At 32.4% G+C, this 23,879-nt stretch overlaps 1 protein-coding gene across 4 annotated transcripts in view; it reads right to left on the minus strand.

Moving 5' to 3' along the window:
- CDH12 (cadherin 12) overlaps positions 1–23,879 on the minus strand; it is a 947,374-nt gene that overhangs the window by 178,071 nt on the left and 745,424 nt on the right. For all 4 annotated transcript variants that reach the window (XM_020290041.2, XM_020290040.2, XM_020290038.2 and 1 more), the window contains one exon: positions 14,336–14,630. In XM_020290041.2, the coding sequence (XP_020145630.2) occupies positions 14,336–14,630 (295 nt within the window). The remainder of the gene's footprint in view (positions 1–14,335; positions 14,631–23,879) is intronic.

Below are 23,879 nucleotides of genomic sequence, written 5' to 3' on the forward strand. Positions count from 1 at the left end.
AGATTTGTGGCACTAAAATGGTCCTAATCAAATGTCAAGCTCTTTTTTTTATAAAATGGAGGTTTAAAATGAGTTCTAAAATAAAATTAATTAGAAAAAGTCACCCAATATATAAAATGTATTATATATATAATAGGTAAAGATTTAATTCTCCAGTAATTATAAGATGGTGGGATAAGTTATTTGGATTATATTTTCTACTGGAAAAAAAAAACCTTTAAAATTGTAGTTATTATACATTTTAAAACTTTTTAAAAATATTGAGAGCTTATAAAATCTTATTGTGTGATCAAGCCAAATCTGCAGAGAAAAGAGGAACCTAGAGAGATAAGGATATTACTTTACTCACTGAAAATTGCTGATATTAATATTAATTTTGACAGATGTTAACCCTTTGCACTCGCTTTTTTCTTGATTCCTTTATTCTACTTGGGACTTAATTTTTTAAATACACCAGATTTTACAAAACACGGCAGTAGAATAAAAAACTGGAATTTCTTTTCATACAAACTTATTTATTTGGATTTTTTAATATTTCAAATTATTGATACATTCAAAGAGTAATTTTAATCTCTATAATTTTTGCTAACCATGTCTAGTCACACTCGACATCCTAGTGTAAAGGGTTAATATTTATTTTGACAGTTTTAGGATGAAGGAAAAAGCAATCAAAAGCCAAGATTAGCATATGTTAGGCAGTCTTGTTAAAGAGCCCTCCCCCAAAAGATTGAGATCCCTGAGTCCTATATCCTTAGAGTGAGATGAACCAGATGTAAAGCAGTACCAGCTTGGACTGGTGTTTGTGTGTCTGCATGACCCAGGTAATCTCAAGACTTGACTTTATTTAAGGTTGTCCTACCCATGTACTGTGCCAGGTGGTAAGGAGAAGCAAATTCAAATCCTTTATGAAGATATCTTCAATCTAAACCTTAAAATATTCTCAGATAATTCAATAAAACAAGACAAGTAAGCTAAAATCAACAGAAGCAACATAAAACATAACTAAACATAACTAAACCCACTATTTTCAAATAGTGGAATATATCAGATGCAATAATTGCATGGAAAAACAATGAAGATATTAGAGTGTAAATGACATAAATAGAACTTTAAAAATACAAATATGGTTATTCAAATTTAAAAAAAATCAGAGATAATTCACTCAAATATTGGAGACAATTGAAGGGAGACTAAATATACTGAAATAAAAATTCAGGAGAAATTATTTATAATTCAGCATGGAGAGGTAAAAAGATAAAAAATAAAGGCAAGAAATATGGCCTAAAAGAAATGAGTGTTTTTGATCAGAAATGCATTAAAATTAATAAACAGAAAATGTTAGCATCTTCAAAAGAAAAAGCCTTGTCTTCCAGGAAGATATATCTATTAAGTAGTTCTTATATTCAATGATTTAATTATTATTCTCCCTCAGGCAGTCAGATTCTGGGATAATCTTTTGATGTCAGCTTTTTTAAAAAAAATGTTATTTAGCCTATTAACTACATTTTTATTTTTTCAATGGTGTTTTCAATTTCTGACATTCTGGAGTATTGCTCCTTAACAGGTAGTTTTTTTCAATTTTGTTTTATGGTTATGTTAGTGCTTTACATTCCTCTGAGGACACTAAGATTATTTACATTTTATTTAGCTTCCACTGTTAATTCTACTTCCTTGGTTTCTTTTTCATTTTCTTACATAATGCACCCTTTATTTTACTGTATTTATATAAATATTTGGTGATTTTTGTTTTTCTCTTACATCTGTTGTTAAGGGTCTTTATTAAGCATCATTGGTAAACAAAAATTGTTTCCTTTGCTCACATGAGATTTATTTTACTCAAGTAAATGGATGTTCTAATGATTAAAATTCCTGTCATGTGTAGTCACAATTTAGAGAGCTAAATTGAGGCCTTTTTTCCAAGAGCAAGGACATAAAGCAAACATTAAGTGGTTTTCTTGGCCAACTCTCATAGTATATACCAAATTCCACTCCCTTCTCTCTCTGATCTTGGGATTATTTTTGGATTACAACAAAAAATATCACTCTATAGAAAGTAATTATTTTTGTCAGTATGGGGGTATGGATTACTCACCTTTACAGGGATTCACTGCCAGTATATTCACATATGATTTATGTATGTAGGTATGTATGAATGTAAATGTAGATATTCATAAGTCTATTTTTTTCTATTTATGAGAATTTAGATACAGTAAAATTTACAGAATTTAAGTGTTCAATTTAATGAGTTTTCACAAGTGTAAATATCATTTTAACCAGTATCCTGATAAGACCATCACTTCACCTCTGAAGAGAAATTTTAATCTTTTGCAATTTATTGAGACATTTCATGGCCTAGAATACACAGTTGTTCATAAATATTCCATATAAATTTGATAAAAATGTTATCATAAAATTTTTTTGTGTAGAGTTCTGTAATTTAAAATTATACTACATTGGATGATAGTGTCCTTACAACCTTCCACGTCCTTACTAATTTTTATATATCCACTAATTATTTTGAGCTGACTGTTACAATAGTCAACTAGGAGCCAAAGTTTTTCTATTTCTCTATTTAGATCTGTCTATTTTTACTTCATGCATTTTTGACACTCTCTTATCAAGAGTATAAACATCTGGTAGTATACCCTGCCAGTGACAGGGTATATATTTTTCATTGTATATTTTGTATTTCTAGAATGTATATTATCATTTACTTTTTTGTTCTATCATTATGACCATATTTCTGTTAGTCTTAAACATTTATAATAAGTATTTGTTGATTTCAACACCTGAGTCATTATTATGTCTTTTATTATTGATGGTTTTTCCTTGATTATTGATCAAAATTCTCTACTTCTTTGTATGATTTGTATTTTTGAATAATACATTGTAGAAAATCTGGGTGTTGTCTTCTTGCAAAGAAGGCCTTAAGATAGATGGTCCTTTGAAAGCTGCTAAATTACTGGCAGATCCTTTTGATCTGTCATGTCTGATTTCATTATTTGGTAAGGAAAGTCTCTTGCATTTTTGTTCTTAGACATAGGACATAGTCTTTATTGAAGGAAATAATCCTGAGTCTTAATGCCTGAGATATTCAGTAAAACATGTCCCCTGTGGATAGTCAGTATCCTTGACATCTCCCTTTCCTGTGTTACTACAGGTATCATGCCCACAGTATCTGCTTTCAGAAGGGCTTGCAGAGCTTAAACCCACTCATGCAGAGCTTAAACCCACTCATGCATGGCTCTTGGTGAAACCAGTGCTAAACCTTTAGTCTGACTTCTGCAGGGCTACCTTGTGCCTCTCCTTCCTTTCCTATACAAATTCCAGCCACTTCAGCAGTTCTCAAATTCCAGTCACTTTAGCAGCTTTAAGCATTAATCTCTACCTCTCAAATCACAATTCTTAGAGTCCACCTTCTGTGTCATGGGAGGAAAAGTGCTCCTAATTAGATAGTCTGGGTAAATGTGGTGCTTATTTCATGTCTTTCCCTATTTTAAAGAATAAAAAAAAAAAATGTATGACTTGCAAACATAGAAATTGTTGCCTCATATGTTTTTCAGTTTCATAATTGTTTATGGTGGAAAGGCAAGTCCGGTACCAGTAATTCTAATGTGGCCTGAAATAGGCGTCCCTCTGACGTGATTTACGTCCTTCAGAAATTCCTCACTCTTTGGTCTGGCAGTAGAACTTTCCTCAACTTTTCACAGTTATTTTTACACTTGTAAAATTCTACGATTTCAATATTTTGGAACAAAGAAGAGATAAATACATTTGATTAGTACATTTTCACAATTCAAACTGTAAGTCATTACTTTTCACATCCACTAGACATAGTTTTGTACAGTAATTTCTTATTTATGTCTATAATATCCCTTTCCTATTTCCTAAGTTTCAATTCACATATTTTGTATAAGTAATACTCCTTAAAACATTGTGAATTCTTGGGAGGAGATGTTTCTAAAAATACCCTTCTTAGGTGATTTATTGGGAACAATTGCAAGAATGAAAATAGATAAGTAATTGAAGATACTTCAAATCTGAAAACACACAGAAGAAAAATGACTAGTAGTGATTTAAACTCTTCTAGGGTTTAGTTTTATTTTTTTTCCAAATAGCATCTCTTTAAATTATTATAACAACACTTTTAGTGACAAATACTATTTACTAGCTAAGCTTTATAAAAAGAAACACTTTATCAAATACTTCCCCATCCTTCATCAAAGTTTGGATCAAGATCTCATGTATTCCAGAGATTATTTTGTTTTTCCTACAACATTCTGCCTTTCTAGAATTAGTACAAGTCATCCTCAAAAGAAACAAATATGCGGGCTTATAAAATATTCTTTAGAAGTCCTCCTTCCCCTGCTATTAACCGAATAATAATCTTCTTACTGTAGAAAAGACATTCAAAACTATTTTACTCTAATAACTCTCCCACTAAGCTAAGCCCACTTCTGTTATATTAGAAGTTAACTGGCCGGGCGCGGTGGCTCGTGCCTGTAATCCTAGCTCTCTGGGAGGCTGAGGCGAGCAGATCCTTTGAGCTCAGGAGTTCGAAACCAACCTGAGCAAGGGCAAGACCCCGTCTCTACTATAAATAGAAAGAAATTATTTGGCCAACTAATATATACATAGAAAAAATTAGCCAGTCATGGTGGTGTATGACTGTAGTCCCAGCTACTTGGGAGGCTGAGGCAGAAGGATCCTTGAGCCCAGGAGTTTGAGGTTGCTTGTAAGCTAGGCTGATGCCACAGCACTCACTCTAGCCTGGGCAACAAAGTGAGACTCTGTCTCAAAAAAAAAAAAAAATTAACATATGAAAACAAAGTTCTTATGCTTGGATATAGGGATCTGTTATTGTACAGGCCATAAATAACACATTTTAAAAATATAAAATAGAATTTCTATGTACTATATTTAAGCAACCACGTGTACAAAGCTAAAACTTATTAGAAAGTGAATTCTTTATAGTAACATTTGTATTTCCAACATATAGAATTATTTGTTGGCTTAGGTATATACCAACTTATTTTTCTAAACAAACAAACAAAAAAGAAATATAGGTAGTAAAATTTACATGACCTTTTAAAATTATAAAATATTTCTAACTAACAGGCAGCAATGAGAACAATAAATAAGAGACCTCAATTTAAATACTAAGTGAATATATTTGACAGTGGAAATGTAAACATACTCATATGAGTGAGTTTCTTCTAATTCTAGCCTTTAGCTAAATAGGCGCTTAATGTTAGGAAAAATATTACTTATGTGAAGATGATAAATTATTTCAGAAATTATCATATTTTCAAAGAGTTTGGTGAAAATGGAAATGTGAGTTTTTAATCTTATAGTGAAGTTTCTACTAAACTCCTATATCATCAATATTTTCAGTATGCATCATTTCACTGTCAAATATCATATATACTACTTGATTAAATACAGGCAAAAGAGAAAGAAAAAAAGGTATGAAATAAAAACCTTTGGTTATTCAAACAACTACCAGTTGTTTTCTTATTTAATTTGAATTCTGCTGTAGCTAAATATATTTTGACAACTTCAGGCCATCAAAGCATTTCATGAAATTATCCTATTACAATGTTTTTCTCGGAGGAAAAATTAACATGGTTGACAGTTTAATTGACATATTTTCTTTTTCTTCTAGTGCCTTTGCCAATTAGACAAATTGTACCATATTTTTTGTTCATTTTTGTTAATTATTTGTACAATTGTAGCCTCTGATTTTTAATTGTCAAGTGTTTAGTTTCTTGGTCAGAAATGAAAACAGTGCCAACTTTGATACCTTCACTCTAATCTCATTTTCTGAGGAAGTTTTCCGTAATTCTCATTTGGTAATAAATATTAATATTTGGTGAGTTTTTAAATTGCTTTCAGCAATTTTCCATTTTTTTCAACTTATATCTCAATGAGGCAACTAATTATGAATCCTAAGACAGGAAGATGGGAAAGGAATGAATGTTTCAATCCAATATAGAGTTTATCCTATTTCAACTTTTTTACTTTTAGTTTTAATGTAAAAAGTAAAGTTACATAACTATGAGAAGAATCATTTTTGCAGGTGAATTTAAAAAAATTAAAATGAAAAATATTTTATCATGAATGCTTAATACTTAAAAATAGTGTTTAAGTGATTATAATAAAACCAAACAAAACTTTCAGCAGGGACTAAATGGGAACATCTGATTTTATGCTACTACATATTAGTGTGGTGCTTGCTTTTACTTTGTTTTACATGTGCTCCTGCCGTTTATTTTTTATTTTTTATTTTTTTCTTTTGGAGGAGGTATTAATATTTCCTAGGGGAGAAACACTCTTTTTCCTTCTAGGTCTATATAAAATTTTGACCTTAAAATTCCTCTCATACTCAATTCAGTATAATGAGTCACCATACATTTCTGTAAAGGACCAGATATTAAATATTTTAGCTTTTGAGGGTCATATGGTCTCTGTTGCTAACTCTGCCATTCTAGTGTGGAAGCAGCCATAGATACTACAGAAATAAAAGAATGTAACTATTCCAATTAAAACAGATGATGTTGAATTTAGGCCACAGAATGTAGCTTGCTGCCCTACAGGAGACCTTTGGAATGAAAGCTTCATGAGAGCAGGAATTTTTGTCTTTTTTGGTCACTGTTCTACACCAGTTCCCAAAATGTACCTATCACATAATATCTGATTAATATTAGAATCTGTTGAGTACCTAGAATAAAACATTTGGCAAGATACGATTACACAACTTGGAAAACACTTGGATTCTGTAGAAATCAAACTTACTGAATAATTAATTATTGGGCTTGATGATGAATTACTGTGGGACGATAGAGCTCATTCATTTTGCAATTGACTCGGGTGATATACTTGGTTTCCGTCATGAACTTGGCTAAAATGAAGAGATTTCCTGGGTTAAGTCCTAGACAGACCTCTATATAATAACAGACTCTTCATTATCTTTGAATTACATGCAGTTACCACACTGGATGATTTCCAGTCATAGAATTTCAAGTTCTTTATCAAGTTTGGGTTACAGACTCCATTAATTTACTAGTCCTGCCCTTTCACTTTTCATAGAGTCTGTTTACTTCATGGAATATTTTTACCTAGATTGATAGATAGAATCCATTAGCATCTGGTTACTTGAAACTATTTTTCTTAATACTGATATTAGCCCATGCCCGTCTTTATACCTCAACACATTACACAACAAAAACTACACAAAAAATTATTTTGGAAGCCAGAGCTGATGTCTGTGTGGAATATCTAGTACCAGCAATTGAACCTCAGTAAGCTCCTGTGGCCAGCAGGGTTTTATAGAGGTGCAACTGTTCTCCCATGATCACTTGTCATAAAGCAATAGACAATTGGGCCAAGGTAGCCTCTTGCCTGCTTTTGTGCACAAAATGTAAATAGAATAGAGCAAATAAGGAAAAACAGTCCCGCAGCTGGAAGGCAACTTTAAAGAAAAATGATGTTCATAGCTATCTTGCCAGTAGCTGGCAAAGCAGTTTTTATAAAACATATTTAATGTTTACAACCACTTGGAGGCTGGGGAAGGAGTAATACTTTGAAAATATGTTTAATGTTTTGAACCACTCCGAGGCCGAGAAGCAACTCCTGCTAAAATATATTTAATGCTTAGAGTCATTTGGCGGTTTAGAAAAAAAGGAACTTCTTGTTAATTTTTAACATTTATGGCTGATCAGTGGCTGCTAAAGCAACTATCAATACAGCATGGTTTATGTTTAGGGACACTCTGTGCTGCCTCTAAAACAATTCATACTCTTCTCTCAAGGCCACACAAAAACTGTCAATAGCATTCCTTTGCAATCGCACCACTAATAAAAACACAAGAATCAAACAGATAAATGAAATGCTCCCTCAACACACAGTCATAACATCCTATGGCCCTGCAAATAGTTTTGCCATGCTGTATGCTGTGGACACTTCACGACTGACACAGGAGGGATACCCAGGCCTTGCTCAATTTCATCAAATGTGTTAAAGCATCTCAGCAGATTGTGAAGCAAAAGCGGAATCTGATAATTGGTGTTTCTTACAAATCAACAGCTTGTCTCCACACATTAAGGTAAAAGAGTCCTCGACACCAAAGAAAATGTAAGTTGGGATACAAGTCTATTAGATATTTTTGAATAAACTTGGTTAGATTTGTAGAAAGGACAATGGAAAATATTGAGCTCCTGTGTCAAAGGGTGTGACTATATGAAAAAAGGAAAAAAGATAATTAGTCGGAACCTCTACCATTCAGGCTTTCTCTTGCTAGTTTCCTAAAAATGATTATCAAACTCTTACCAGGACCCTTCCCTATTTATTGACTGCACTTCTTCAGGGATTGTGGCAAATGGTAAACATGCAATTTTTCCTTGCTTCTTGCAATAACCCTGAGAATAAAGTATTATTATTCCTTACTTGCAGATAAGGAAATCAAAGCACAAGTAGGGCAAATATCCTATACAAATACACACAGCTAGGAAACAGTAGTTGGACTCTTTAACAAAGGGACTTGAACTCTTAACAAGTTCTGCACCCACATATTATTTTAAGTACGAATGCTATTTCATGAAAAAGGAAGAATATCTAAAAATACCAAGGGCTTAGAGCAGGGGTCTCAAACTTTTTAAAGAGGGGGCCAGTTCACTGTCCCTCAGACCATTGGAGGGCCAGACTATAGCTTACAAAAAACTATGAACAAATTCCTATGCACACTGTACATATCTTATTTTGAAGTCAAAAAACAAATGGGCAAAAACACCTACATGTGGCCCAAGGGCCATAGTTTGAGGACACTTGGGTGAAACTGAGAGTCATAGACTATTATTCACAGGCAGTGAATCTAATCAAATGACTTTTAACATTTACCACCTGGATTGTAGAATTATGTTATACCAGCAACTTCCATATGCTGAACTTTTCCCACTTGTCAACAGAAATGTCTGTGTAAGTTATCTCATGCAAATCTCACCATGGTATTCTGAATGTGAATGTGGTAAATAACTGGCCTCATTAGTATTACAGGTCTACAGGTCAAGGAGAACTAAATATAAGGTGCTCCCTCCCTACCTGAACTTGATGTATATGATGAGTTTCTGCACTTTGAGCTGATGCCATAATGGGATGAGATTTAGGGATGCCAGGAAGGGGCTAAAAATATATTGCATCAGAGAGCAACATGAATCACTGGGAACCAGAGAGTAGGCTGTGGCAGGCAGACTGTACAAAGGTCCTCAATGATCCCAACGTCCTTGTATTTATGCTTTTGTGTAATCTTAATCTGTGGATATAAGCTGGACTTATTTCTAACAATTAGAATATGGCAGAAGTGGTGGGACATCACTTTTTAAATGAGGTTATAGACTGTGGCTTTGATCAGAAGTGTTCTCCCTTTCCCTCTTCTCTAGATCTTTCTTGGATATCTCTCCCTGGGGGAAACCAGTCACCATGTTATTATGTAAGCCTGTGAGGTCCATGTAGCAAAGGACTGAAGCTTACCAATAATGACACAGGGAAGGAGATTTCTCTCTCCTGTTAATTCAGCATTTAGGTAGAAACACAAGCCCAACCAACATCTTGGCTGCGACCTCTTTGGAAACCTTGAGCCAGAGGTACCCAGTAGTGGCACTCCTGGTACTCATGCCCCTGTGAGAAAATAGACACTGCTGCTGTATGCTGCTAAGGTTTTGCTGAGTGTTTTATGCAGCTATGGGGAAGACATAAACAACTTTAATCTAGTAATAAACATGAATATCAGTAATGAAACAAATCAAAACCATGGTTCACCAGACAGGCTACAATGAGAGGAACACAGAATTGCTTCTTTTGTATTCCCATCAAAGATGCATATCCTTAATTCATGCATGAGGAAACGTCATACAAACTCAAAATGAGAGGAATGTTCTTAAAAAATAAACTGCCAGAAATGTTCAAAAGTGTTAGGAAAGCCAAGAAAAGGGTAAGGAACTGTTTCAGATTGAAGAAAACAAGAGACTTGACATTGTAATCCAATGTGTGATTCTGAACTTGAACTTTTGTTGTATAAGACATTATTGAAGCAAGTGATGAAGCTAGAATGGAGTCTAGAGATAAGATTATAATAATGCATTAATGCTAATTTCATGGTTTTGAAGATTGTGTTTTGGTTATACAAACAGAATGTTTTTGTGTGTAGAAAATAGTCAGCATTCTGTCCCCAATCTCCTGAAGAAAACTCTGCTTGTGGGGCATAGATTGAAACTGATGACAGTTCACTTGTTTCCACCATGTTATTTCACCTGCTTTCTGTTATCATGGCTGGCTCATGGGATAAGAGAATATATCTACTTTATTATTTCTTGGTTTTTCTGTGGAAACTCTGTGAAAATAAGGAAATGTGGAGATTTATATATGTTTCTAAATTACAATAACAAGTTAATAAATTAATATAAAGTATAGTCACAGTCTGGACTATTTCTTTCCTGGAGTTAAACTATTTAAATATGGGCATGTAGAAAATATTCTCTTGTTGATAATCTCTAAAAAAACTCTATCAAAATTTCATCTTAGCATTTCTCTCCAAAATTCATATAAAACAAAATACAGTTCAGGAAAACAAGACCAAAGGGTTACCTGTTAACTGTATTTATTAAGCCTGTGGCTTAATTTCTTTTATGTGTATCTTGTTTTATTTAAACTTCTACTAGACTTTTCTTTAAGATAGTGGATAGGAGATACCTATTCCTCAGATTTTATTTTAAGCAGACACCTGCATCCTCAAATTATGTAATATAATATAATTAATATGATATAAGTATTCCAAATTCTTAACCAGGTCATCAGAGATTGAAAGCTAAACTTAAGTTTCCCAAAGTCTTAGCAGCTACCAGTACCAGAAAAACAATGTAAGTGATTGTGATCAACTTTGTTCTAAAGAGCCTAGGAGTCTTTCCTACTTTCTTATACATAGGAGTTAAGCTTTCACATTAAAAAAAAAATAAAAACAGTAAACAATATTATTAGAGGTTATTGTAATGGTTAAACAAAATAGGAAATGCAAATCTCCAGTTAGATTGTCAGGCACCAGGCTACTGCTTAGGAAATGGTAACTTCTTACTACATAAATCATGATTCGTAGTTGACATCAACTACAACCTAGTTATAAATAGTCCAACCAGCTGCCTCAAGATGCCTTAGCTCAGGCAGAGGACGGTAATACAAATGTGAATATGAATTTAAACACTCTAAACCTGTCAGCACTCTAGGAGAAGTAACTTACACTACATATTCTACTGATGCATAATCATCAGATATTAAAGAAGGTACATTACTGTATTTCATTGTTACTCTAGTGATCTTAAAGAATTAAGACCACATTCATAAAATCCAAATTTGTCTCCAAGGAGTAGCTTTGAGTTGGGGAATATCTGGATCATTAAGTAATTTCCATAGGTCAGAGGAAAAGTACTTTATCTCTGAATATTACTTTCATGGCATATTGGCTGTAGCAGAAGTTAGTAACAGAGTGACCTTTCTCTGAAACAATTCGTAGAGTCACTAGAATTTTCTTCAATTTTAGGGAATTATGTATATATTCAAATTATATATATATTCCATAGTGTTATAGCTTGAAATCTTGACCCTCACCACAATTGTCTCTTGGTACACTTATGTTCTCTGTAATTTTCACTTTAGTTAATTTTCTTTGCAGGTTTATGTGTTCCTCATAGTTCCACATGTATAATCCATTATTGTTAAATTGACATTTGCATAATACACATTGCTTCAATTTTCCAATATTTATTCTTCTTCTATTTTGTACTACAAATAACTTATTTCACTACATGTATTTTTAAATTGCTCAATTCCTCACTTTTATTTAAAATAAAATAGTAATATTTTCACTTATTAGGAAAGAAAAGTTATTTACTAGAGAATACCTCAAATGTGGATATCTGCAACCAACAGTGAGATTTGTTGCAACAATAGCTATATTGTCAATACACCATACAAAGTTCCATCTGGTCTTGATTAAAGATTATTTTAATATTAAAAGGAAAATTATACAAAACTAGGACTGCCTAGATTGCATGGGATAAAAGAAATAGAGAAAATAATAATCTTTTAGACTGTTAGAACAGTGAACCATATCCATCTGGTAAGAAGAGTATACTTAAGAATGGAGTTCAAGTTCTCTAGGAACATAAATATAAGTTCTGGATGCATAGTTGGTTAAGTTTAGGTTGGTCATGTAAAAGCAGAGAGAGCAGATACCACAAGACTAACTGGATCTTTTGTATTTTTTGGGTTCATGTGCATACATGGGATTTTTGAGAATGATAAAAGCAATGCATGATAGGTACTTAATTTTTAACATTTAATTCATAGTGTTTTATCTCTTTGTATCTATTTGAAAAGTGAATATTATGTAAATGCAGTCCAAGAATATCTGAACTCATACCATGTGATATAGTTTCACATTCAAAAGAAATATTTTTTTCATTATTAAAAATAAGAAAAAAGGTGGAGAGAAGGTGGTGCATTGAAAATCAATTTAAGTATTTACTGGAGTCTCTTAAGTAACCAATGGTAAATTTCAGTGTTTTGCATATGGCAAAACATTTTAAAGAACCTATTTTTTCACAGATCTTTCCAATATTTTATGACAGCATAATAAATTATGTTCTGCCCTAATACCTCAAAAACAGGAACTACTTAGTTTTCCCACTTACCTATCTTCTGATTTCCCAGATATATTTTTCTCTTCAGATACTACTTGCAAACCTCTATACAAGGGCTTTGACAATATAGCCCTACTCTTTCTTTTAATCAGCACAACAAAAGACCTAATTGTTTATCTAATAAAATAGAATTTTCTAATACTGTAGAAACATATGTGTATTTGCTTTAAAAATGCTATTTTGGTAGTAAAGAGTCACTGAGGTCATAAATTCATGTCAATATTTCCAATTTACATGAAGTATGCACTCAGTTGAACTAGTTATCTACTAAATAGCATGTCTTCTTAAAAGCCTTACTTTTTCTCAGAATGCTACTTTTTTTTTCCCCCGTAAAGGTACAATTTTAAAATAGCCTCCACCATTTTCAAAGACTACTTTCTAAGGAGACATGCTTCTTCTCAATTGTATTTCTAAATCTCTAGCAATTATAACACTATATAAAAGAGGCAAGTCAAAAATTGTAGGAAAAACTTAATAACAGATTTGCAGCCCTGGGTGTGCACATTAAAATTTGAAATCTAAGTGAACTACTTTGAGCTGATTTCTTAGTTCAAGGAGAGAACATGGTCTTTAAATGCCTGATAAGGTCACACACACAATTTCAAGTGCATTTGTAGTAAATCCATGTGACAACTTCTACAGCCACTAACCTGCTTCTGCCCTCAGGGTAGCACGCACAGTGTTCATCGCATGTCCTGGATGGTTGTAGGGGCAGCGGAAGCCCTCTGAGACATGTCAGACTTAGGAAATACCAGCAATGGCTCACACAAGAGAGTTTCAAGTCTTAACCCATACGTAATGAGTAGCTTTATCTTTTAAATGTGATAAAAAAAACCCAGAAGTCACTTTGAAATAAATTGAGAGATTAGCAATGGTGACTGAGGAATAAAAATTATAATTTAAAATTATCATTAAAGCTGGAATCTTTAACTTACTGACCTTGTATAGCACATATTATAGGACTTTGGAAATTTAGGTTCATATTGAAATGCAAATTTATGTCAAATTTAAATTTTAAAAATGACGATGCTACTATGGTCTAATTGCAAACTTATTTTAATAATGACTTCACAATATTATTTGCTCTTTGGTTTGTTGGCATGGCAACTATGGGTTAATTATACCCACAAAGGAAACAGTATCACCCTTGCAATGCATCCTTTTCTGGACCACTTCTAGGTCAAATGCATGTAGGCTTTAGATATTAATAATTTACTTTGAGCTAAAAATTACTATCTGGTATTAGTGATGTGTGGTAGTTATTTCCAGCAATATATAGGTATCTATAATTGTGATGACAGTCAATTTCAATACAAAATGAATTTTGCACTTAATGTGCAAATGGATTCTATGGGTTCAGTTAAATGCACAGGTTGGAACATTATAAATAATGTTATATATTCTTGTGATTATCTTCATAATGCAATGGAAAGAAAAACAAGAAAAAAGAATAAATGAAAATAATTGTTTCCACTACAGTTGAAGAATAATCTTTCAGGTTACAAGTAAGATGTTTATATCAATCTATAAAAAAGTAAACATTGAAGAGGTCTTATAGAATCTGACAAAATATTGTTTTGCCTACTCACCCACAGGAGACATTTCTGGGACACTAGCAACATAAGGTCCATCCAAAAACTTTGGCTCATTGTCATTAATATCCTGCACTTTGATGATGAATTCTGATTCAGGCTCCAGGGGCTTCCTGGTTTCTATGTCCACAGCCTGAGCACGAAGAGTGTAGAAAGGTTTTTCTTCTCTATCCAGGCTCTTTATTGCATGAATGTCCCCTGTGGTTTCATCAATAGTAAAAACGGTACCAGCTCCATCTCCTGAGAGGGTGTATTTAACAGTGCCCTCTCCCTTGTCTAGGTCGGAGTGGAGCTTTGGTGGAGCAGAGAGAAGAGAGAGAGAGAAAGAGAGAGAGAAAAAACTATTAAAGGGCTGTTACTATATTAAAAAATCATACTTTGCAATATAATTTATTTAGTCAGAAATGTTAAATGAAAGCTTATAGTTCTTTTTTGTTTTTTAGTCCTCCAACTTTCTGATTATAAAAATTTTAACACCCAGAAAAGCTGAAAAAATGCAGTGAACACTGTATATACCTATATATACCAGGCATTCCACCATTTACCTTTTAATTGACTTGCCTTATCACATAGATAAATCACATATCCATTCTTTCATCCATCCCTTTCTCATCCCATCCTATTTTGATGCATTTTGGAGATCAGAACAAAAGTACTACCCAAATACATCAACAGGTATAATTATAACTAATATTAAACATTTGTATCTAGTTCTTTGTATCCCTTTGGGAATAAAATTTTCATAAAGTGAAATGCACAAATTTTTACTGTACTTCTTCCTTTATTTTGAATGATCATCACGAGAAAAATAAATTAGCTCATAAATACCAAAAAAACAAAACAAACCAAAACCCTCCAAATGTCCTGAAAATAGAAATCAATGAGCTAATTCTAGTGTAAGATAAAAGTAAAGAAACTCAGAAACAGCAAGCTTTTTTCATTTGAAAAGGAAAGAGTGATGTGGTACACCAAGAAGTTTTCATTCATGTATGGTAGAGCATCTCAATTTAACAGACTGAATGAGTTAGCCAAGATTAACCAGATGATTGGTATAAGCACTGATTATTCTTTCATATTCACAGGCAAATTAATAGTTCTAATTAATTCTATATGTGGAATATTTTTACTATGTAGAAATATAAAATTCGGTTGATTTTTTTGAAATTTAACACATGTATAGTACGCCATGTTATAGCAGGAACAAGATACACATCAATAACGATAAGGGAAGTAGCCAGGAAAGCAAAATTGTGATACTCTAAGTTAGAGTTGCTGAAATTGGAGTCCAAGAATAAATGGAAGATGAACAGAGTCTTAGAGACTTATAAATTATTTCTGAATAAATAAATATGTACATAAAATATGTTATATATAAGTATCAAAGAATATACATTTTTATCAATATGTATTCTAAGTAATTTAAAGTATATTTATAAATATATGCATATTAATATGCATTCTTAATAATGTGATATACAGTACTTTTTATTCAGAGTCTAATCTAAATGTTTTAAACTATCCCTGCTCATTTTGGTACAGTCATTGGATTTCAGCATCCAAGATTTTTATTTAAAATCTCATTCCAGTCAACGGATCAACCAAAACAAAAATGTTGATAATTTACAGTGACTATAACTATTTGAGTTATGACTTAAAATTTGAATATAAGCACTGCTCTCTTTCAAAAAAATTGGGAAAGAATGAGTTCTGTTTTTCTTAATGTTTCAATACAAAAGAAATTTTGAAAATATTTTAAATTATATAAATATTCTTTTGCAAGTAAGAGTTCTCTGTGTTAGTATTAATAATATCAAAGCACAAATATAGCCAGATTAAGTAGAGGCTGAACATCTTTGTTCTTAAACACAACATTCTGGTTTACGTTCAGTAAAATAACATCATTGTTCAAAGTAATGTTTTTAAAATAAATGTATTCATTTTGTGAAATTGTACTTACTCCAAAATTTACTCTGAAAGTGTATTTGTATAAGACTAAAAGCATAAGGATTTATACCTGGTTAAGTCGCATAATGAAAGAAACATGGCAACATTAAGAAGGCACGGCATTTTTATTTTCCTTTAAAAGTTTCTGTATATTTTACTTAAGTATAAGAAAAATTGCTATGAATGATAGGAAGAAGTATTTTTTTCTCCTAATTTTTTTACAAAGTACTGTGAAGCTCAGGAAGTTTCAAGCGTAAAATCAAATTGTAGATAAATGTTCTTTGAACTTAGGAATTTCAAATTACAAATTTCAACCATACTATTAAAGATATTCAACACAGTGGGTATTGCTTTTGCTTTCTAATTTATCTAAATATATATGTCAGGAAAAAGCTCAGTATAAAAGAAATGACTTCATAAACTGGATCCATTTTGCCAACAGCTCAAAGGATATATGGTAATATTGTGGGAGCTGAGTGAAATTTCCAAGTAAATTTTCACTATGTGATCCAAGTAGATTACAAGATAAACAAACAGAAAACACAAGAAAGCCCTCCATTTAGCTAAAATCAGAACTGTTTTCTTTGTAAACTGACATAAAAATAAATTAAATTCAGTTGTTGCTACTCCTCATTCTTCTACATTTTTCTACTAATTTAAAGATGAGTTTTGCAGAGATTAAAGCTTCAGAAGAAATATGTGAAAATAGGTTAAAATTTTGAACTGAAAATGAAGTTGATGAATGTAAAATGCTTGAAGGATTAGACATTTTAAGGGAATTTATCACATGATAATACCTTAAAGGAGATTACAGTCAATATTCCGCATTCACAAGAAATGTATAAAATTAGTTATTCAGTGCCAATTGATTCAGACCGATTCAGGTGACTAGCATAAAGGATAGATGTTTTTTCAATATCAATATGATGTTAAATAATAGCATGATGTTGGATATTATAATTTTTTATTTCAAATATAAAATAATTTCAATAGAAAATAAGATAAGTAAAATGAAAATCCTCATCATCTTTTAACCTAGAGATAACTTCTTTTATTATTTTTATGCATTTCAGTTATATAGATATAAAAATGTATACAATTGTAAGGGTAAATACATACATAAATATGTATTTATTATGCATATATGTTTATATATAATTATCTGATTTTTATATATATCTATACACATACAATATATGAAACTGAGCTGGGGATGGGTATATTCATACCTAATGGGTGCAATGCACACCATCTGGGGGATGGACATGCTTGAAGCTCTGACTCTATGGGCAAAGGCAATATATGTAAACATTTGTACCTCTGTAATATGCTGAAATAAAAAATTTAAAAATTAAAATTTAATTTAAAAAGGAGTTAAAAAGAAACAGAGTTGGCTTTTTTCAATAACAAAATATCATAATCAGTTTTCAGTATCATTTGAAATTATTAAAAATTCTTTTTTTTTTTTTTTTTAGATAAAATCTCACTCTCTTGCCCAGGCTAGAGTGCCGTGGCATCAGCCCAGCTCACAGCAATCTCAAACTCCTGGGCTCAAGCGATCCTCCTGCCTCAGCCTTCGGGTAGCTGGGACTAGAGGCATGTGCCACCATGCCTGGCTAATTTTTTCTATATATTTTTAGTTGGCCAATTAATTTCTTTCTATTTTTGATAGAGATGAGGTCTCACTCTTGCTCAGGCAGGTCTCGCACTCCTGAGCTCAAGCAATTCTCCTGCCTCAGCCTCCCAGAGTGCTAGGATTATAGGCGTGAGCCACCACGCCTAGCCCCAAACTATTTTTAAAGTATCTGCATTGTATTCATCCAATGAAGCTGAATGATCCAGCGAGCAACTCCTATCCTTTCATAAACAATGTGGCGAATGTGTGTGTGTGTGTATGCATATGTATGTTTTTGTGTCTTTTTCTCTACTTTCTTAAAATAAAAAGGAAACTATCAAGACAAATAATATGGTAATTTTTTATGAATCTTGAACAATGTCAAATCTTGAATGATTCTAAAATGTTAACTGTATAGATGAAATTGCTTTTTCAAATCTTTCAGCAGTGGAATTTGGTTTAGCATACTGGGAAGCCAGTTCTTAGTTTTATTTGCGTAAAAAAGGAAGGAAGGCTACAGAAGAATTCATGTGCTTTGTCTCATCTTGGGGTTGTGTTAATCCTAAAAAAATCACATGATGCCATTTTACACAATCATTTTAAGCTACACACACAGCTTGTTAGCTACTGATTCTGCAAAAATAAATTTATTTTTCTTTATAGAAATTTGAAAATAAGAGCTAGAAATATTTCTTATTCTAATTATTAGAAATAAGCTGTTTCTGAGTAGGTGCCAACTACATTTACTGATTGACGCTGCTAACTCCAATAATATCATCTTTTGGTATCAACACTTAAATAAAATTTCTCCCAGAAACAGAGTTCTATTACATAAATGATAAACGTAGAAGTAGACACTGTCCAGGTAGTTTTGTGGAAATGGTGTTGTTATATTCTGGTGTTTTCTAAATCATCTCAGATGGTGCATGAAAATGAGATGCCAAGAGAGGCTTAAAAAGATACTGAGGACTAGCTTCAGAGCATAAGCAAATCTTGAATTCCAGTGTTTAAAAGTTTTGAGAAAGCTAACTGAAAGTTAAATGTTTACTAGAATCTCTCTGATTATATTTCAGAAACTGCTGCACAAAAAAGAAATTTATTCTTATTTTCTCTGGGTTGAAAAGTGCATGTAACATGGAAAATGTTTTTTATATCACTATAATTTCATTTTCATTTGCCATTTGCCAGGATAGGGGGTGTTTACTAGGAATGGATACAGCATGGGGTGTGTTGGGAAGATAAACTGCTGATTTTGAAAAGGTACTTTTTGTATGAAAACCAAAAATTATGTTTAACAAATACTATTACTAATCTCTATGTGGATATGTCTGTTTCCACATGAGTCCAATATATACATACACTATATAAATGCCATCAACTTATTGGTTTGCTGCTAAATGTAACCATTTAACATAAAATATGCCTCTTTATGTAGTCTCCTAATTCTAAGAATTAGGCATATTTCCTAGAGGGGAATGGAGAATAAGCAAAGCACCCTGGACAGTTACCACGTTTGGTTTTTATGAGGCAATCAGGATGGTTGTTATGAGAAGGTTACAAAATGAAAAGTTATTACAAATCATTTTTCAAGGAATTTTGCAAAAAATGATTTTAATGTATTTTTGCATATAAAATATTTAAAACCATAGTTTATTTCTCCTTTAAATGGATGCTGATTTATAAATTGTTCTTTGTGTTCCAAATTTTTAATTTATTCCTATCTTTACTTTCAGAACCATTCACTTTCCCTCTTTTCATACTGACTTAGCCTGTAGGATTGTAATGAATTTACTGTTTCTTTTTTGGTTTTGTCTTTTGTTCTCTCAGAATAAAGTATATGAGATTATGGAAAATCAGAAAACAGGGGATAATTCATAAATCATCATAATTTCATTACCAATAAAATTTCTCATTTGGTGAATAGCCCTGCAAATTACTTTGCTAAGCATGGGTTCATATGTGCTATGGTACACTGCATACTGTTTTGTAACCTGCTTTTTAGATAGATTATGTTGCGTGTATTTTTCTGTATCAATAAATATGAATTTATTACATAAATTGGTTGCAAATATCTTAAATTAATATGTGAAATTGCTAAATATCAAAGAGCATGAAAGAGTTCCCACTGTACCCTTGTCTTTCCAAGTCACCTGGGGAAATCACATTTGAGTGTTTCTATTGTAGTTCTTATAAATAATATACACATATTAAGACTGTCTAAAAGATAACATATTATACTTGTTCTTTAACTATCAATTTCAATGTTTTTGTTGACTTGCAAACTCCACACCACTTTCTTGTCTCAAAAGAATTGTAATACCACTTATTCTACATGTTGTCAATCAAACATTAGTCTAAGTAGTACGTGTGTATCTTTGGTTTTGAATTCAGTTCAGTCATAGAATATATTTCCAGTTCTCCATTTGCTAAGATCATAGCAATAGACTATCTCTTTCTGTTTTTCTCCACAGATCCCATGGTCTATATTTTAAAAAAGTCTGTCCTATAGATTTGTGAATTCAATCTCTTTTTATTATTTTTAATTTATTTAAAATTTTTTATTTTATTTTTTTGAGACAGAGTCTTACTCTGTTGTGCAAGCTAGAGTGCCATGGCATTATCCTACCTCACAGCAACCGCAAACTCTGGGCTGAAGCAATCCTCCTGCCTCAGCCTCCTGAGTAGATTGGACTACAGAGGTATGACACCACTCCCAGCTAATTTTTTCTATTTTTAGTAGAGATGGGTCTCACTCTTCCTCAGACTGGTCTCGAACTCCTGAGCTCAAGTGATCCTCCTACCTCAGTCTCCCAGAGTGCTAGGATTACAGTTGTAAGCTACCTTGCCTGGCCCAGTCTCTTTAAATGTAAACCTGTTGTTTAATTTTATGTGTCAACTTAACTCAGAGATTGGGCTGGGTATTATTCTGGGTGTGTCTATGGAGTGTTTCTGGAGATTAACACTTGAAGCAATAGACTAAGTAAAGTAGATAGCCCTCCCTAGTGTGGGTGGACCACATCCAATCAATTCAGGGCATGAATAAAAAGGCTAACCCAAATGCTAACACCTCCTGCTTGACTGCTTTCAGGCTTGGATATCTATTTGGATTTTTTTTTTTCTTTCTTTTGCCTTTGGGCTCAAACTAAAACATTATCTCGTCTTAGGTCTTAAGCCTACCAGTCTTTGGACTGGAACAATACCATTAGTTCTCTTGGGTACCCAGTTTGCCAAGGGTATATCTTGGGACTAGTCCTCCTCTATAAATTTGTGAACCAATTCCTCATAATAAATCTCTGTACATATCTATATCTATGTTTATCAACATTCTATTGGTTGTTTTTCTCTGGAGAATCCTTACTAATACATAAGCCCTCCAAGCTTTGTCCATCAGTTGATGCTAAAACATAAAAAAAAAAAAAAAAGAAAACAACTCATATTATTTTTACAATAATTATAATAATATAAATATTTTGGTTCCATTACCAAGTAATATAAAGTACCCATGTGATTACTATAGTTTTGTTTTGCAGATGGAATTTTTCTGCAATATCTTTTTGTCTGTGTTTTTTTTTTTTTTTATATATGCTTAAGATCACCCCACTCCTTACACCCAACATCTAATCTTTTCACTATTTACCTCTCTCTGGGAGGCCTCTTTCTTCCTAATCCAAAAAAGAGCAGCTAAAGAATTGTCAACATGGAATTTTTCTTTATTAATCTCTTTGTTTGGAAACACTGTTTCTTGGATCTTACATTTTCTTCTACTTTGGTTTGCTATTTTGTTTGTGGGTGCCAATCTCATATAACTTCTTAAGAATGGGTCTGTGGCAGACATATTATTTGAGTCTTTGTATATCAAAGAATGCCTTTATTTTATCCTCACATATTATTATTGTCTAGTTTAATATCTTTACCTCCTTACCATGTGACAGAAATTGGCTATCTTCTCTGGTGACCTCTATGCCATTCCTACCAGGATTATGGGTTGATAATTTTGTTCCTTTAATTATTGTTGGTCTCAGGAGAGAGACCCATATGGGTAGTACACTATGGGTACACTATGGGTAGTACACTATGTTCCTTTACCAGAATTTCATTAAATAAAACTTCAAACCAACAGAAAAATAGAAAGAATGATACAATCACTATCTAAATTAAACAATTATTAACATTTTGCCATATTTGCTTTATTTTTATGTATAGATTATTTTAAAACAATTTGCAAACATAATAACAATTCCCTAATCAATACTTCAGCACCAATTTCTTGAAAATAAGCACTTTTCCTACATAATCATAATGTCAATATTTCATTTAAGTAAATTAATAAAAATGCCGTTTATCACTTCATAACCTATCATATTCAATATTCCCCACTTCTCTCTCTAAATATCTCTTTAAGTTTTTCCTTTATTTTTTAATAAATTAACTAATTTACTTGTCATTATATTTTTCAGGGAAATAGTTCCCCATTCTGAATTTGTCTGATGGAACAAGAAACTTCCTGATATGTCTATGTCTTTATTGCTATATCTGTTTATCTTCTCTTCAGTCTCAAACATATATGGGCAAAATTGGTCACATACAAGTCTGCCCTGCTTAATACAGAGATCCTTGTAACAGGAGTTACAGAATCTTCTGACAGCAAGCTCTATACACACATTCAAATGTGAGAGAAATGTTCTTTTTACAGGACACTCTCAGTAAATTTTGATGTGATAATTACATTAAGTGGTAAAACTCATTACCAGTTTTAAAATCTATGATAATAAAGAATGTAGAATGGTTTAGTAATATGGTTCAGCAGCTAGTGCTCCAGATTTGAAGTAATACTGTAACTGTTTTATTTATACACAAGATGCACTCAGATAAACTGGCCAAACTGAGTATAAGAAAATTTTATGTGAGTTTCTTTGACTGAAATAATTTCATTATGTACAAAACAAACTATTTTTTGCTAGATTTTTCTTGGTAAACTTATAAAATACTTAGCATTTTCTTTTTTTGTAGTTGCTTAGTTTCATGTTTATACCTATTCAGCTCCTGAGAATATCATAGAGGCCATTACATTAAATACAAAGCCATTAGACTATGTTTAAGTTATTGTTTATAGATTAAAGGAGACCAGACCCAAAGATGACCCTAAATAATGGTATAATGCAAATTTCTCTGTTTCCAAAGCCACTGAATGCCCAAGAATATTTGACATTCTATGGCACTTGACTCTCCTGAGGGGACTCATTTGTTCTTCCTAGCTTAATTGTTGCCATATGAGCAAGAGGAATACCACTTTACAAGGTTAGGAATTCCCTTGAACAGCCCAATGTGAGTTGAGAACTCCCCTGCCTGGGCAACAGACCCAAAGCTATTTATCATCTGGAAATATTTCACCTTCTATTTAAGAGAGTGGAAATCTATTTCAAAAAAGGCCACACCTCCCCAGAGGGATGCCAAGGAAGAACAAAGAAGAACAAAGACTATTTGCAATGCTCAGGAGCAAAAATGCTTATGTGCTAGATGTATTATACATCCTATTAAAGAAAAAAATAGACTATTTCCCCAACGTTCTCTTTCATCTTTCTTTTTTTCTCCTTGAATATTGTATGCATGGTTACATGTGAGAGGCATCCTAACTATTAATATGTTCTCAGATTGTCATATTTTACAACATTAGCTCATCCAGATTATATCTTAACATTTGAGAGTGTCACAATATATTAATAGGTACTTCTGTAACAGTTGGAGAGATCACTGGGTTGGAACCAGAATTTAGAAGGAAAAATATGGGAGAAGAAGGTTAAAATAATTTCTTTCCTTTATTTCCAAAGCTGTAAAACATTATTCTCAAAGCTAGGTTTTGAGTAAGAAACATTCCCAGACAATAAAGTATTTGTATCCAATTGTCAGTAATGGAATCTGTATTTTGGATAAAAGTGAATTTGATGTGTCATTTCACATAATGTAGTTATTTTTGAGAATACT

The sequence above is a fragment of the Microcebus murinus genome, chromosome 11 (assembly GCF_040939455.1).
Source record: "Microcebus murinus isolate Inina chromosome 11, M.murinus_Inina_mat1.0, whole genome shotgun sequence".
In the NCBI taxonomy this organism is placed as follows: Eukaryota; Metazoa; Chordata; class Mammalia; order Primates; family Cheirogaleidae; genus Microcebus; species Microcebus murinus.